Below are 15162 nucleotides of genomic sequence, written 5' to 3'. Positions count from 1 at the left end.
GAGGGAGATCCCTTAAATTAATAGGGTAGGCTTTGGCCGAGAATGTCACTGGGCACTTAAGTCTTTCTTACACAATGAAGAAAGGTGGCTTTTACGTTATTCAAAGACATTCCTTACTCTTGGGACTTTTGCTCATAAAGGCATAGTACTGGAAAACGCCATTATGTTGGAGGTAACTGGATTTTAAATTTCATAAGACGACTAAGATTATCAGGTCCGTCCAGCAAGATGTGGTGGGCTAAGGAGGGGAAATTGGCAAAGAGGGCTGGTGAAAGAAAGGCCACAAATACAAAGTCTGCATGCACTCTGCAAATGCTTGCTATGCTAAGCGCATTCATAAAAGTGATGTTTTTATAACATAGGTTTTTTTTTTTTTTGGTTGTTTTGCTTTTGAAAGCAAGTCTCCTGTAGCCCAGTTGTCCTTGACCTAACTATATAGCTGAGGATGACCTTGAACTTCTGATTCTCCTGTCTCCACTCACAAGTGCTGGGATTGTAGGCGTACACCACCACACCTGGCTTAAATTAAAACAGGACTCTTCTTTATCAATAGGTTATTCAATGGAGAACAATGACTCAAAAGTCACAAATAACTGGGTTTATCGTGGGCAGTTTAGCTGGAGACAGTATATACCGATTCATGGCCTTAGAATTCAAAAACTGATTTCATCAGCTTAGTTTGGGGGAGCAGGTAGGTTTAAGTACAAATAGATCAGAATCGAACCGCATGCCTTTAACGCTGTTAGAAACAGCATGTGCTCAGGACAGCCACCGTTCTGAATTGAACCTCCAAATGGCAAGTGCTCCAGCACTTGATAAAAATACCTGCTGTGTAGCCTGGCCTTGTAAATATTACTCCCCTCTCTAGATAGGAAAGTGAACCATGTTTTTTTTTTTTTTTTTTTTTTAACCAGGTGTGTCCGATGCATAATTAGGACAGGGAGCCATGTTAAGAGGGATGTTAGCATATCTGAAGAGCAGACAGCTCAGGACCACAGAAGGAAAGGACAGTGATTGCTAGGGGCTGGGAAATGCATGTGTTCCCTCTGTGCGGTGCAAGGCAGAGGTTTGCTAGCACAGCGGCATTTTACATGTGTTCCTGGGACTCCTACAGCAGGCAGGTCCTGGCCTAGAGCAGGAGACGGAAGATGACAAGACAGACAGATGTACATGTGTCCACAGGGGTTTATGGTCTATGAAGGATTCATAACGTTAAACAACTGGGCATGAAATTAATTACTCAGACGGAGCGCTGTCCTACTGCAGAATTTTAAACTTAAAATTGTTTATTTTTGTCCCCTCACCTAAGGCCGGTCTAGTACATTTTCACTCAGTCTTCAGGTTTTAAAAGATATTTCTAAAATAAATAGTTGCTAAGGTACAAGTTAATGTTTTGGGGGTTCTTTATCAAAATCCTTTTCCCTATCTGGACAGACTCTTGTCGGTACTGTGTCTTAGAGATTCTGGCTCCCAGTGAGAATCTGAAAGCCTGTTCTGAAGATTCTGCCTCCTCAACTAAAATGAGCACAGGGCCCACTTTATGTTTTCCACGTTATTCTCAGGGGTAGACCTAGTTTTCGTTTCTCTGTGTACAAAGCCCCTGCTTTTAGCACACAGCGAACAAGTCCTCGGATGTGTTTGTTTACCCATTAGTTGTGAGCAAGAGTAATGTTTGCACGGCCTCTTTCCTGGGCTGTCAGCAGAGTGGTTTTGTATACAGTGGGAAAACAAAACAAAAAACACATTAGCTCTGAGCCAGTGGAGCGGCGGCAATCACATCTGCTTGGATAACTGTTTTGAGATGGATTTCGAGGCTTTGGCCGGGGCTCACCAGGAAAGAAAATTATGACTGATGAGCGAAATCTGCTATGGGCAAGGAAGGGCAAATTTGTGCTTACTACACCTGCCAGTTATTGTCCAGACTTTATACAAGAACTCCCTAGGAAGGAATTGGCCTTGTGGCTTAAATTTTAATCTGTACAGAGAAATATATTTTAAAAGTGACATCAATATCATACATTTAAAACAAAAATTACTGTAATCTCAGGGTAGGACTCCTATGTTCATGCACACACATATTTTTAAAAGTAATGTTATGCATTTTGCTCTTTTTTGAGGTATGCTGTTCAAATGCACCTGAGTTCTTTTCAGTTTAAGGTCAAATTAGAAGATATTGCATGTTTCTCTCTCTGTGTGTGTGTGAGTTGTGTGTGCCTCTCTCTCTTTCTCTCTCTCTGTGCATGCGGTGTGCCTGCTCATAAAGTAAATATATTCTTTGTGGTCATTGTAAACACAGTTTGGAAGCCACCACTGAGACCATAATGATCAGAGTCTTGGAGGAGTGAAGAATCATTTCTCCCTGATCACTGACTTGGTGATCCATGTCACAATCACATCCCACCTTTGGGTTGCTTCATTTCTGTAGTTCAAGTAGTGTGTGTGGAGGTGTGGCTGAGCAGGAGTAGCAAGCAAGACTGGCTCCACACAAGGGTAGATGAGAGGGACACTCCACACACAGAAGCCCGAGGCAAAACTTTAGTATTATAGCGTCAAAAATACCCAAGCGGTGTGTACCTCCTCCTTGCTTCTGTGTGAGTAAAAGTCCTAGTTTTCAACCCCAGTGGAAACTGCTCTGTCCTTTCCTCAGAGTATTCCTGCCAGACTCATATCTGATTCCACCCTACTCCTCCACAACATCTCACAGTCACATGATACTCTAGTAATTGAAAAAGTGATTGCGCTGGGCATTGTTGGTGGTGCACGCCTTTAATCCCAGCACTCAGGAAGCAGAGGCAGACAGATCTCTCTGAGTTCAAGGCCAGCCTGGTCTACAGAGCTAGTTTCAGGACAGGCTCCAAAGCTACACAGAGAAAAGCTGCCTTGAAAAACAAAAACCACCACTACCACCACCACCAACAAAATGGCGAACGACTCTGCTGCTGGCTCAGACATGGCTAATAATTTGAATAGCCAGTGTTACTATTTCATGCAAGAGTCACTATTAAGGAAGGAGGGAATTGATCAAAGTCGAGGGGTCAAGGTTCAAGTAGCTCCCCCTAGCAGGCCCAACTTGTATTTTGCCATTATCGCTGACGGCTGCGGTCGGAGTCTAACCTGAATCGGGGCTAAGAGGGATCCCTTGGGAGGTTCACTTTCACCATGAACCTGCGCCCTCACCATTTGCAGGCTCCCATTGTTGCTGTGAAAAAAGTAGGTAAACATCGAGATGACAGTCAGAGGGACTGCCCTCACCTAGTTTCAAGGAACAGGAAAGGGTTGTTAGAACACTAGCAAGCGGTTCCCATTGAAAGGATGAAAATACAGCTTAACTCTCTAACGACCACTAAAAGTTAGAAATTTAGTAAAGGCCCATCAGCATGTATTTAAAAATCACCCTAGCTGCATGCAAAGCTCAGGAAAAAAAAAAAAAACAACAACAACAACAACAACAAAAAAAACACACATGAAATAGCTTGATCACAATGACTGGTTTCTGGATATTATTATTATTATTATTATTCATAATCACCTAGTTTCTGAAGAATATTGTTATCCACAACAACAGTCTGGGAACTGTTATGGGTCATCCTGTCCACAAAAAAAAAAAAAAAAAAAAAAAAAAATAACTAAAAGGTGGACTCATAGCAAAAAGGGAAAGACAGAGAACAGGAGCCTCTGCCAATAGATATAGACAACTCCCTGACTGGAGAGAACATTCTCCCAGCCACTCAAGGACAAGGCTACTGAGCCCACTGGTTCTTGAGAAAGAAACCCCCCTAACCTTACAGGTGTGCTAAATCTCTGTAACCTAGGAAATCTTACTAACCATTCCACGTTTTGAACTATCCCATGACCTTGCTTTCAGGCCTAATGAGAATAACAGGCTAGCTTTGAAACTGGCCTTATTAACTTTGATGTAAATCCTATAAAAACTGTCTCAATCGAGTTTCTCAGTCCTCTGCCCCTGTGTGGCCCCCAGTGCACTTGGAATAAAAACTCCTCATGCTATTTGCATTGAGACGGCTTCTCATGAGTGATTTGGGGTGTCGCCTTTCCTGAGTGGGAGCGTGAAGGTCCACGCTCTGCAGGTTTTACACCATCAGGATCTGGGGATGGGGGCCTTTGCTTTGAGATAACCCCTGAGGTGGTCATCCAACGTTTCACAAGTGATAGCCTGAGTTAAGTATCTATGCTTCATTCATCCCAGTGTGTGTATGTTTACCAAGCTTCACTGAAGCACGCACGTACGTGCACACACAGACACGCACACACGCACAGATGCTTGCAGGTTAAATAAGACATACAGTAATAGTAAATTTTTAGAACGACAGACATATGTCTTTTGCATGTAAAGAATATACTTCATCATGAACGTACAGCAGTCTACAAACTGGAAGATGGAGACATAGCTGAACCTCTCCTTGGCACGGAGGAGAGACTGGTAGGAAAGAAGATGCTGTATACCCAGCTTTGGTTCTGTCTCCTTTCCCCTTCTAACCTCATTTGTGGCAAGTATTGTTTGTGGCGGCACAAGCTTTCCTACTGAATCGGTGGAGGAGCTTGGCTGCTCCTCTCTTGTGGTCAAGAAGCATTGGTCTGTTGGGAATGGAAGGGACGCACGGAGCCTCTGAGCTCTGCATCTCGAACTGAGGAGATGCAGAAAGCCCCAGCCATGAGCCTGTCTCTTTGGCAGCAATGTAATCTTCCACTGTCCCATCTCTTCTCTTCCTGCTCCTCAGAGGTCTTGCTCTCTTCTGTCTACCACAGAAGGCACATGGTTCACTACGAGCTCTTTTTTCTCCAGCAAGTTGACACCCATGATGCAAGTATCTTTGTGTTTGCCTTTTCTCATTCCTATAACGTGGCTAGGTAAGACAATCAATTCTTATTTTTAAAGATAGAGAAATAAGGGTCCAGAACAATGGAATAAGAGTCATTAGGTCAGGTTGTCTAGAGAGTAACGTCCATGGAGAAAGGGTAGAGGAAGAACTTAATACAACTGGATTGTTTCTTGAAATCATATGAGATTTAATTATGAATTACCCATCTTTAGTCACCCTTTGAGCAGAAACACTGACTATGAGAGATGGGTCATCGTGAAATAAATACAAGTGATCAAGTTGAACATTTTCTTAGAAAATCACTGTAGACATGCACACAGATAACTGTTTTTATTTGACATCCAGACTTCACAATCGTGTATTTGCATAAATGATTACAATAATTCTGACAATTTATGTTCAGGACTTACTGTTGGTTCAACTGATCCTTTTCCTTTCTCTACTTTATGTCTTAAGCCTTATAGTATTGTAGCACCAAGAAGACAGTGACATACATAGTCATGGATAACACAACATGGTGGATAGACTGTCCTTAAGACATGGATTGTTTGGCAAGATGCAGTTTAACAAACGGGATAGGAGAAGGTGGGAAGATGAGCGGGGGAGCTCCTGAAACAAACAGGAATGCCTTTTAATGCACCAGCAACCTTACACCAAGCTAGTACTACCTGCTCGTCAACTGCAACATGGTAGCATTTAGGGTTTGTACCTGTGGTTCTTTCCCACATTCAGTGATTACAACCCCTTCCACTCTACAGCTAGACAGGCTTCAGGAGCCAGACACATGGTGGACTGGGATGAAGAGACAGCCCGCAGCTGTTGATGTCTCCGCGGGCTGTGTGCACCCATCTCCGCAGGCACACTCGTCTTCCGGGGGATGCCGGGAAATGTATGGTCCACTTCATTTTCTAGTGGGAGGTATGTTAAAGGTGACTGAACTTTTAGGATTAAGACTCCTCTGCACAAACCCTTTGGATCTGTCATGATTTTCACAATGGTTCCTGCATTTCTGAAGCACGGAGTGTTTAACTTTCAAGTTCTGAGGGGCTAATGTATGGTGGAGAGTCATGAGTTACCGCTTCTCGTTTACCGGTAGCCCATGTAGCTGTTTGCTTTCAAATGTAACAGCTAAGTCAACGATTCTTATATTTTAAAAATGTCATGTCAAAGTGAAAGGCTGCCATTTTATCACAGCACCCTGGGAGATAATACACATTACAGAGAGGAATACCATGTTGGGAGATGCTCAGAGGTAGGTAGCCCTTGTCATCAGGCATTTAAGGAAGTGCTAGACTCCAAGGCAACACAGACAACAGTTTTTGGTGCTTTGAAATTAGGAAAGGGTTTTAAGGTAAGTGGACTGATTAATTAAAATGATCAGAACTGAATTATATAAGGCAATGATCTACATTGACTTTTTCAATTGAGTATAATAAAGCTTATTTACTTTGATAGAACATAGCTTTCCCTCAGTGTAGAATCAAGATGTCATTTATAGCATGGCCTAGAATGTTTACACACCAGCATCTCTATTTTGTGGTTTTGAAGGTTGAACCCCAAGACCTTGCGCTTGTGCAGCAAGTGCTCCTCTGCTCAGCTGTACCCCGACCCCCAACATCTTGAGAGCCCATGGTTTCCTATGGAGAAATTTAGATTTCTGCACACCGAGGTGATTCTGTTCCTGGTGAGCAATGAACCGCTGGGCAGATGAGGGAAGGCAGAGGGACATGACGGATGCCACATTATAGGTTAGCCTTTGATGGCCATGGTCCAGAGAAGCGGGTGGTCAGTTTCCACAGTCACGACCCCAGACCCATCGTAGGTGTTAGAAGTACTGACCAGTGTTCCAAAGGCAAGCACATCATTTGCTGTGGGAAACAGGAGAAACAGATTAGTGGAATAAACTCTGTACACTGTAGACTACGTTCGTCAGCAGCTACGATGACATGACTGAGCATATTCTTTGATAGATGCTACTCACAAGAAGAATGAAGGAAACACATGGAGTAGGGGGTTAAAACCAAGAATTTCTACAATTTCCTATACCCATTCCCAGAACTTGTCTTTATACCATTCACTGTTTTGGGCTATAAGTTTTTATTGATAATAGATTCATTAGCCTTCCCCTTTTCTCTATTAATTCTAAACTCAATTTATCTGTAATGTGCCATTTATTTTCTTGCTTGCCTGGGTAATTTTTATTTATTTATTTTGATGGTACAGAAACAACTTTTTACAAAACCATTAAACTCTATAAGGCACAGCGCAAGTCATAGGGGACAGAAAACTAGAGACCTACAAAGCATGGAGTTTGGGCCACTATTTTTGACTCATAAAGAAATATGGTGAGCATAGCTTATATTCTGGAAAGTTAATGGGAACACAGAGGTCAAAGTTGACTTTCAGGTGTGCAGTATTGTACAAGTTACAGTCTCAGCTCAGGACAAAGGCAGGGGATAAGATTACCCTTCAAGCTATGTAACTATCAGTGAAGGTATAAGTTTGACCTAGGAAGTTAAAGAGTTTGTATATGTCTCAGTTGGGGTTTCTATTGCTGTAAAGAGACACCATGACCATGGCAACTCTTGTAAAGGGAAACAATGAATCCCAGAGGGGGGAGGTCCATTATCATCATGGTGGGACATGGTGGTATGCAGGCAGACATGGGGATGGAGAAGGGGCTGAAATTCCTACATCTTGCACAGGCAACAGGAAATGAACTAATACACAGGGCATGGCTTTAGACCTCAAAACCCGCCTCCACAGTGACACACTTCCTCCAACAAGGCTGTACCTACTCCAGCAAAGCCATACCTCTTAATAGTGCCATTAATTCCCTATGATCCACTACCTATGGGGGCTGATTACATTCAAACCCCCACAGTATAATTATAGATCCCACAGATTCACACATGTAAGTATATATTTTGTTTCTTAGCATCTTAGCACTTTGGCACAAGTCAGCACCCTCTGCCTTGCTTACTCAGAACATTCCCCTTCATTGGCGTGACTTCAAACAACTCTCTTGCAAATATCCTTTGATTAACAGGATTTTCTCGGCTAAAATATGACGAGAAACACAAACCAACGTGAAGCAGAAATTGCCCTTCACTTCAGAATCTTAACTATGCAGCTCATGCTTGAGGGAAATGGTTCTGCTACAAGGCTCACTCTCCACTAGAGGGGGCTGCTATCTTCCCGAGGACACGCTGAAAAGACAATTTAAATCCCCAGCAACAGCATTCACTGCTAGTTAAAATACAGTAAGCACTCCCACTACTGCCCTTGGGTTTTTTTTGTTTTTTGTTTTCTTTCTTTTTCAGAACTGGGGATACAACATTTTACAAACTTTATTTTGGGGGCAGTGTGGACTTTTGATATCATTTACTTAGTCTCCAGGGCAAAAGAGGGTGCTTTAGAAGCTCTGCTAATTTCAGAGAGGGATCGCTATAGTGAAGAACCAAGTATACAGAGCCACCTGAAATCAACAGGACGTGTTGGACATCTGGAAATCAAGGAGATGAAAATCCTAGCTCAAAGGATAACTGTATAAAACTGTTGCTGTGGGGTGACAGGCTGTGCATTAATTTCTTTCTGGTTTTCCCAGGGCTGAGAATTCCAGGCTTTTAGAGGTAGGAAACCACGTCATGTACCTTTGTTTTTCTAAGATACGATGCATCCTAAACTGAAATGGCTGCGTCAGGGACGCACAGGAGCAATGCCTTTTCAGAAAACATTTCAATGAGCAAAGCAACTATAACTTAGGTTTTATTCTATAATATCTGCCATTGCATCAACTGCTAATTAACAGCAACAGGTATGTCGGATAACCTCCCAGTTCACCGAGAGTAGGAAACTAAAATGAATAATCAGAACCGCAGAACGGTCTGTTTACATAAATGTTGGCCTGAGTGGGATGTATTGCTGTTGTATTGCTGAATGGACACGCTGTGCGTGCCAAGTTGCCTTCTCAATACCTAGTCTGAGCCTGCGGGCTACGTTGCTGTCTTTTTGGCACAGAAGCTGCTTTCTGTAATGGGTGGTGGTTATTGCAGAGGTTCATAATGGGCCATCGTGCTGAGGATGAGTCCATGGTTGAATGTTCATCCTGCAATGGGCCATCATGTCAGCCCCCCCCCAAGGCTCAGGGAAGAAGGGCAGGAGGAAAGCAAGAGCTGTTGCTATGGGACCGAGCCTTCTGGGTATGGAGTGGCCCCTGCTCCCTTGAACATAGTATTTGCACAGCTTTGGACCCATCAACAATTATGCCACAGACAGGGGAGGTGCTCATGAGGTCCTACCACTGCCTGAGGAGCTGTCTTTGATAGGGGACAGGGAGACATTTTCGTCATCAGTACAGTGTTGTTTGAGTTTCCTACCCGCCAGGTCCCACAGTTGCTTTTCAGCCCCCAAATAAGCACACAAAGACTTACATTAATATTAAACTGTCCGCTGGTGGCTAGGGTTTCTTATTGGCTAGCTCTGTGTTAAACATTAACCCACTTGTATAAATCTATGAATTTCCACATGGTCTTGAATTACTGGAGAATGCGCAGACCTGTTACTCCTTTGGAAGCTACATGGCTTCTTCTTCCTGCACCTCCCTGCTCCTCTCCCCAGCATTCTCTTCACACCCTAGCCCCCCTGTCTTCCTGCCTCTATTGGCCAGTGTTTTATTCGCCGACCAACAAGAGAAACATATACACAGAAGGACATCCCCCATCAGTGCAGTCACTGGTCTGAAGCCTAACCTTCTGTAGATTACATCTCACTACACCCATTTCCACAACCTAACAAATTCAATGAGGAACACACACACACACGCACACACACACACACGCACACACACACACCCCACAGGAAAGTAGAAGGGTGGGTAACTAACCCGGAAGAGGAAGGGGAGTAGGAGGCGTTAGAGAGGTGAGTGCTGGAGGCTCTTAGCCCACCCTTCCCTCTTCCAGCCCCCTGATCTGCAGCCGGCCTCCAGACCCTTCCTGCCACCAAATTTCCCAGACAGACCTGGAAGCAGAACAAAGCATCCAGCATCTGCTGCCATTCCTGTGTTGGACCCACACACACCCACTAGGAGAGGAGAGAGCCTGGACCTGTACCCACCTGAACCCACTGGGAGAAGGGATGGGAAGACAACGGTATAAGAGCACATCCAACAACAGAAAGATAAATATGTCACCACCAGAGTCTAGGGATTCTGTACCAGGAAGACCTGAACATCCCAACGCAGATGAAGTAGAAGAGAATGACCTTAAAAACAACTTTATGAAAGTGATAGAGGTCCTCAAAGAGGAAATGAGAAAATCCATTAAAAAAAAAATGGAAGAAAAGAAATAACTAAAAAAAAAATAAAATTCAAGAAATACAGGAAAAGATAAAACAAAACAAACAAACAAACAAAAAACCAAGAACTCAACAAATCGCTGTAAGGAAAGCCATGAAAAAACAATCAAACATGTGATGGAAACAATTCAAACAGTTCAAGACCTGGAAACTGAAAAATTAGACAATAAAGAAAACGCAAACTGAGAGAATGCTGGAAATAGAAAATCTGGGTAAACAATCAGGAGCTACAGATGCAAACATTACCGTCAGAATACAAGAAACGGGAGAGAAAACCTCAGGTGCTGAAGATAAACTAGAGAAAATAGACTCATTGACCAAAGAAAAATTTAAATCCAGCAAATCCTTAACACAAAACATCCAGGAAATGTGGGACACCACGAAAAGACCAAACCTGAGAATAATAGGTATAGAAGAAGGCGAAGAAACTTACCTCAGAGGCGCGGAGAACATATTCAGCAAAATCAGAGAGGAAAACTTCCCTAACCTAAAGAAAGACATGCCTAGGGAAGCACAAGAAGCTTACAGAACACCACATAGAGTGGACCACTCTATCTGCCATGTTTTAATGCGGTCAACTGTCGTACCAGGGGAATGGTGTCTCTTGCTTTGATTGCATAGGACCTGATTGTCATTCCACATACAAACGTTCATCCTCGCATGGCAGATTATAAAGGCACACGACACTCGGTGTAAGTCGTTGTTTCAGATGATTAAGCCTTACAAATACATCAACATAGACTTGAATGCTCAACATGCTCATCCCTTCAGGCTGAGTTCACTGTCCTTCAGGCTGAGGAGTACACAGAAGGCACTGTAGGAAGACTACTAGAAAGTAAAACTTCAAATAAGCCAAACTTAAAAGTTTCAAGAGAACATTCCCTGCCTCTGTTAAGGCTGATAAGAAAGCCGAGTACTGCCCGGGCCTGTGGCAGATGCTCTTACTTGTGTTCCTTATAAACCCCTGCCTTTCCTTACCACCCTAGTCCACCTCTAACCAAGCCATTCCTATGGGGAAGAATAACTGATGATGGATCCTAATTGTCAGTGGGGTAACTATCAAATGAAAACAAAGCAAAAATACCCCCTGCACTATCCACATACCTTGGCGTAGCAGTTAGGACTCCCTATCACCTGGCTATATTATTATTATTATTTTTTTTTTAACCTACTTGACAGCCATTCTCTGCAGCTACATCATGAATTTCCTATTGTCACGGAAAATTCTGTGTGCCCTCCAGGAACAAAGCCAGCCTTTCTCTGCAAATTGGATCCGTAACGGTCTGAAGTCGCAGGTCCTCTCCTAGGTTGTATTACTCTCCTATTCTCCACCTTAGGGAGACTGAACTAATCGTTCTTTGCCTTCTTGAAAATGACGTGGTTCCTTCCCTGGCCCAGGCTTCACGGTAGAAGGTTGACTATGTTAGAGTCCTAGAGTTCAGGGCGAGCCTGAAACACGCTGCTGCGAAAATAAGAAGATGATCCAAAACCTGTTTAGACACGTCAAGAGGCCAGAGTCATTGGGACAATTTGAGCCTGGAAAGAATGCCCAGGGGAAAATGCATTACAATACAGTTAATGACAAAAACAATCCCCAAAGGCAGAGGAGAAAAAATTTCTTTAGAGAAGAGCATCAGCTCCAAGGAAGGAGTGGCAGAAAGCCAGTATTTTGCAGCACCGCGATGTGTCATAACTGGGCCAGGCAGAAGCCCCCTTAGTGCTAAAATCACCGCTGAAATGACGCTGGGCAGCGCGGGTGAGCACACGACACCAAAGTGCCACTTCAGTGCTGTTCTCAGTTTCAGAAGGACAAAGGCAGCGAGCAGCCAGACCTTGGCAATTTAGGGTCTTAGCCAGATGATCAGCGGTCAAGCAGCTTCAGCGACAAAAGGGCAAACAGTGGCCACCTGCCTCCGGAGCTGAGGCTGGAGGGATGCAGTGTCCTCTAGGCCTGTGTTACTGTTTGCTCCAAACTGCTTGAGCTGAATAGAAAATGAGATAATGAAACAGGTAAAACTACTTACTGTGGGGGTGAAGATATTCACTGCCAGGATGCCTCTTTGAAACAGTCGGTGTCATGAACCCTCCCCCCCCAAGTCAGTGGAGAGACTTCTCTGGTTGACAGAGTAAGCAGGCATGCCAATTAGAGACAACACATGGCATTTTAAAAGTAGGCCTCATATTTCAAACACTTGGAGTAAAAAAGCAATGCGCACCTGGAGACTGTGTATATGGCCTGCATACAGCTGTGCTATCAGGACTATGCATACTCTGGGTACTGGGTAATGGAACTTAGTCATATGGGGCGCTGTGCTGGTCCTCAGGGGAAGGCTGGAGGGAAGGTCAGGGAGCTCCCAGGGAAGCACTGCCTTCTCCTCAACTGTTTCCTCAGGAGCTCAGCCAATGCCATGACGGGAGATGCTCACCGACTTGCATTAAGACCAATACAAGAGAACCAGACAGAGGTCATGTGCTTGAGATTTAGCTCCTCAGAGAAGAGTGGGCACACACAATGAGTCCTGCAGAAGCAGTCCAAGGACAGCCATTGCTTGCTCTTTGATGTTAAGGGCCTGGAAGTTAGCCTGCATGATCCGGAGGCTGAGACCCCAGGCTGAGACAATGGTGAGCGAAACTTGTTCTTATGCATGCTTCTGAAAATAGTCAGGCTTTTTTCCCTCTGAACTTTATCTCCCCAAACACTGACCAGAGGACACTTCCTGAAGTGAGCACTCCGCCCTTTTGTAGCCCAGTGAGGAATTGTGAAATGGAAGAAAACAAGGAAGACGCACCCTTCCTCTCTCAGCAGTCCTGAGACTCAGTGGTCATATATCCGCACACCCGTGGATGAGGCCTGGAAGATGATTGGGGGCTTCAGACGATCCCTTATTATTTTTTTCCTTTTAATATTTTGTTATTTTATTTTTTAAATTTTTACTTGTTTTTAAAACTTCAACTCAGCCTGCTATCAAAAATTACAATTAGCTCAGAAAAGATCTGCAACTTGGAGGAATTAAAACTTAAGTATTCTAGTTTGGAACTGTCACCCAAGCCCAGTACTTTCAAATGTTTAGTTCTACTACACATAAACCCAGCCACACTGAACCTCTTAGAAGAGAAAGTGGGAGGTAACCTTGAACGAATTGGTACAGGAGACCCCTTCCTGAACAAAACTCCAGTAGCACAGACACCGAGATTGACAATTAATAAATGGGACCTCCTCAAACTGAGAAGCTTCTGTAAGGCAAAGGACACGGTTAACAAAACAGCAGCCCACAGAACAGGGAAAGACTTTCACCAACCACACATCTGACAGATGGCTGATCTCCAAAATATACAAAGAAATCGAGAAGCTAGTCACCAAAACACCAAATAATCCAATTAAAAAGTGGGGTACAGAACTGAATAGAGAATTCTCAATAGAGGAATCTAAATTGGCTGAAAGACACTTAAGAAAGTGCTCAACATCCATAGCAGGGAATGCAAATCAAAATGACTCTGAGATACCATCTTACTCCTGTCAGAATGGCTAAAATCAAAAACCAATGACAGTTTATGCTAGAGAGGATGTGGAGAAAGGGGAACACTCCTTCACTGCTGGTGGGAGTGCAAACTCATACAGCCACTTTGGAGATCAGTATGGCGGTTCCTCAGGAAAATGGAAATCAGTCTACCACAAGATCCAGCAATTCCACTCTTAGGCATGTACCCAAAAGATGCACATTCATACAAAGGCATCTGTTCAACTATGTTTGTAGCAGCATTATTTGTAATAGCCAGAACCTGGAAGCAACCTAAATGCCCCTCAACTGAAGAATGGATGGAGAAAATGTGGTACATTTACACAACGGAGTGCTATTCATTGGGAAAAACAAACACAAATGAATGGAACTAGAAGAAAGCATCCTGAGTGAGGTAACCCAGTCACAAAAAGACAAACATGGTATGTACTCACTCACAGATGGATTTTAGACATAGAGTATAGGATCACCAGCCTACAAACTAGGAAACAAGGAGGACCCTAAGAGAGACATACATGGTCCCCCTGAGAAGGGGAAAGGAACAAGATCTCCTGATGGTGGGAGGGGAGAGGGAGTCAGGAGAAAGAAGAGGAGACTAGGAGGGGAGAGGAGAACATGAAGGAGCAGGAAGATTGAGTTGGTGGAGGAATAGAGGAGAGCAAGAAAAGAGATACCATAATAAAGGGAGCCATTGCAGGTTTGAAGAGAAATGTCCAGAGACCTACAAGGATGACCCCAACTAACAATCTGAGCAATAGTGGAGAGGCTACCTTAAATGTCCTTCCCTGATAATGAGGTTGATAACTGCCTTATTTGCCATCCTGGAGCCTTCATCTAGCAGCTGATGGAAGCAGAAGCAGACACCCACAGCTAAATACTGAGCTGAACTCCTGGAATCCATTTGTAGAGAGGGAGGAGTGATGAGCAAAGGGGTCAAGACCATGCTGGAGAAACTCATGGAGACAGCTGACCTGAGCAAGGGGGAGCTCATGGACCCCAGACTGATAGCTGGGAAACCAGCACAGGACAGACTCAGATCCCCTGAACATGGGTGTCAGTTAGGAGGCCTGGGCAGTCTATGGGGCCTCTGGTAGTGGATTAGTATTTATCCCTAGTATACGAATGGACTTTGGGAGCCCATTCCACATAGAGGGATGGATACTCTGTCAGCCTAGACACACGGGGGAGGGCCTAGGCCCTGCTCCAAATGATAGACAAACTTTGAAGATCGCCCTTAGAAGGCCTCACCCTTCCTGTGGAGCAAAAAGGGGATGGGATGGAGATTTGGGGGTACAGGGGAGGAGGGGAGGGAGAGGAAACCGCGGATGACATGTAAAACAAGCTTGTTTAAAATTTAAATAGAAAATACCATAAAAAAGAAAAAATGTTTAGGTCTGTCTAAAAAAAAAAAAAACCATATTCCCCAATATGTTATATTATAATGTGTT

The 15162-nt window shown here is 43.9% G+C and overlaps 1 protein-coding gene across 2 annotated transcripts in view; it reads right to left on the bottom strand.

Annotated features, from left to right (window-relative positions):
* Positions 1-5048: 5048 nt before the first annotated feature.
* Tpk1 (thiamin pyrophosphokinase 1) overlaps positions 5049-15162 on the bottom strand; it is a 263282-nt gene continuing 253168 nt past the window's right edge. For both annotated transcript variants that reach the window (XM_051174710.1, XM_051174711.1), the window contains one exon: positions 5049-6709. In XM_051174710.1, the coding sequence (XP_051030667.1) occupies positions 6591-6709 (119 nt within the window). In that variant the 3' untranslated portion in view covers positions 5049-6590. The remainder of the gene's footprint in view (positions 6710-15162) is intronic.

This window comes from Phodopus roborovskii, unplaced genomic scaffold (genome assembly GCF_943737965.1).
Source record: "Phodopus roborovskii unplaced genomic scaffold, PHOROB, whole genome shotgun sequence".
NCBI lineage: Eukaryota > Metazoa > Chordata > Mammalia > Rodentia > Cricetidae > Phodopus > Phodopus roborovskii.
Note: the sequence above shows the minus strand (reverse complement) of the source record. Positions and strands in the feature narration are given on the sequence as shown.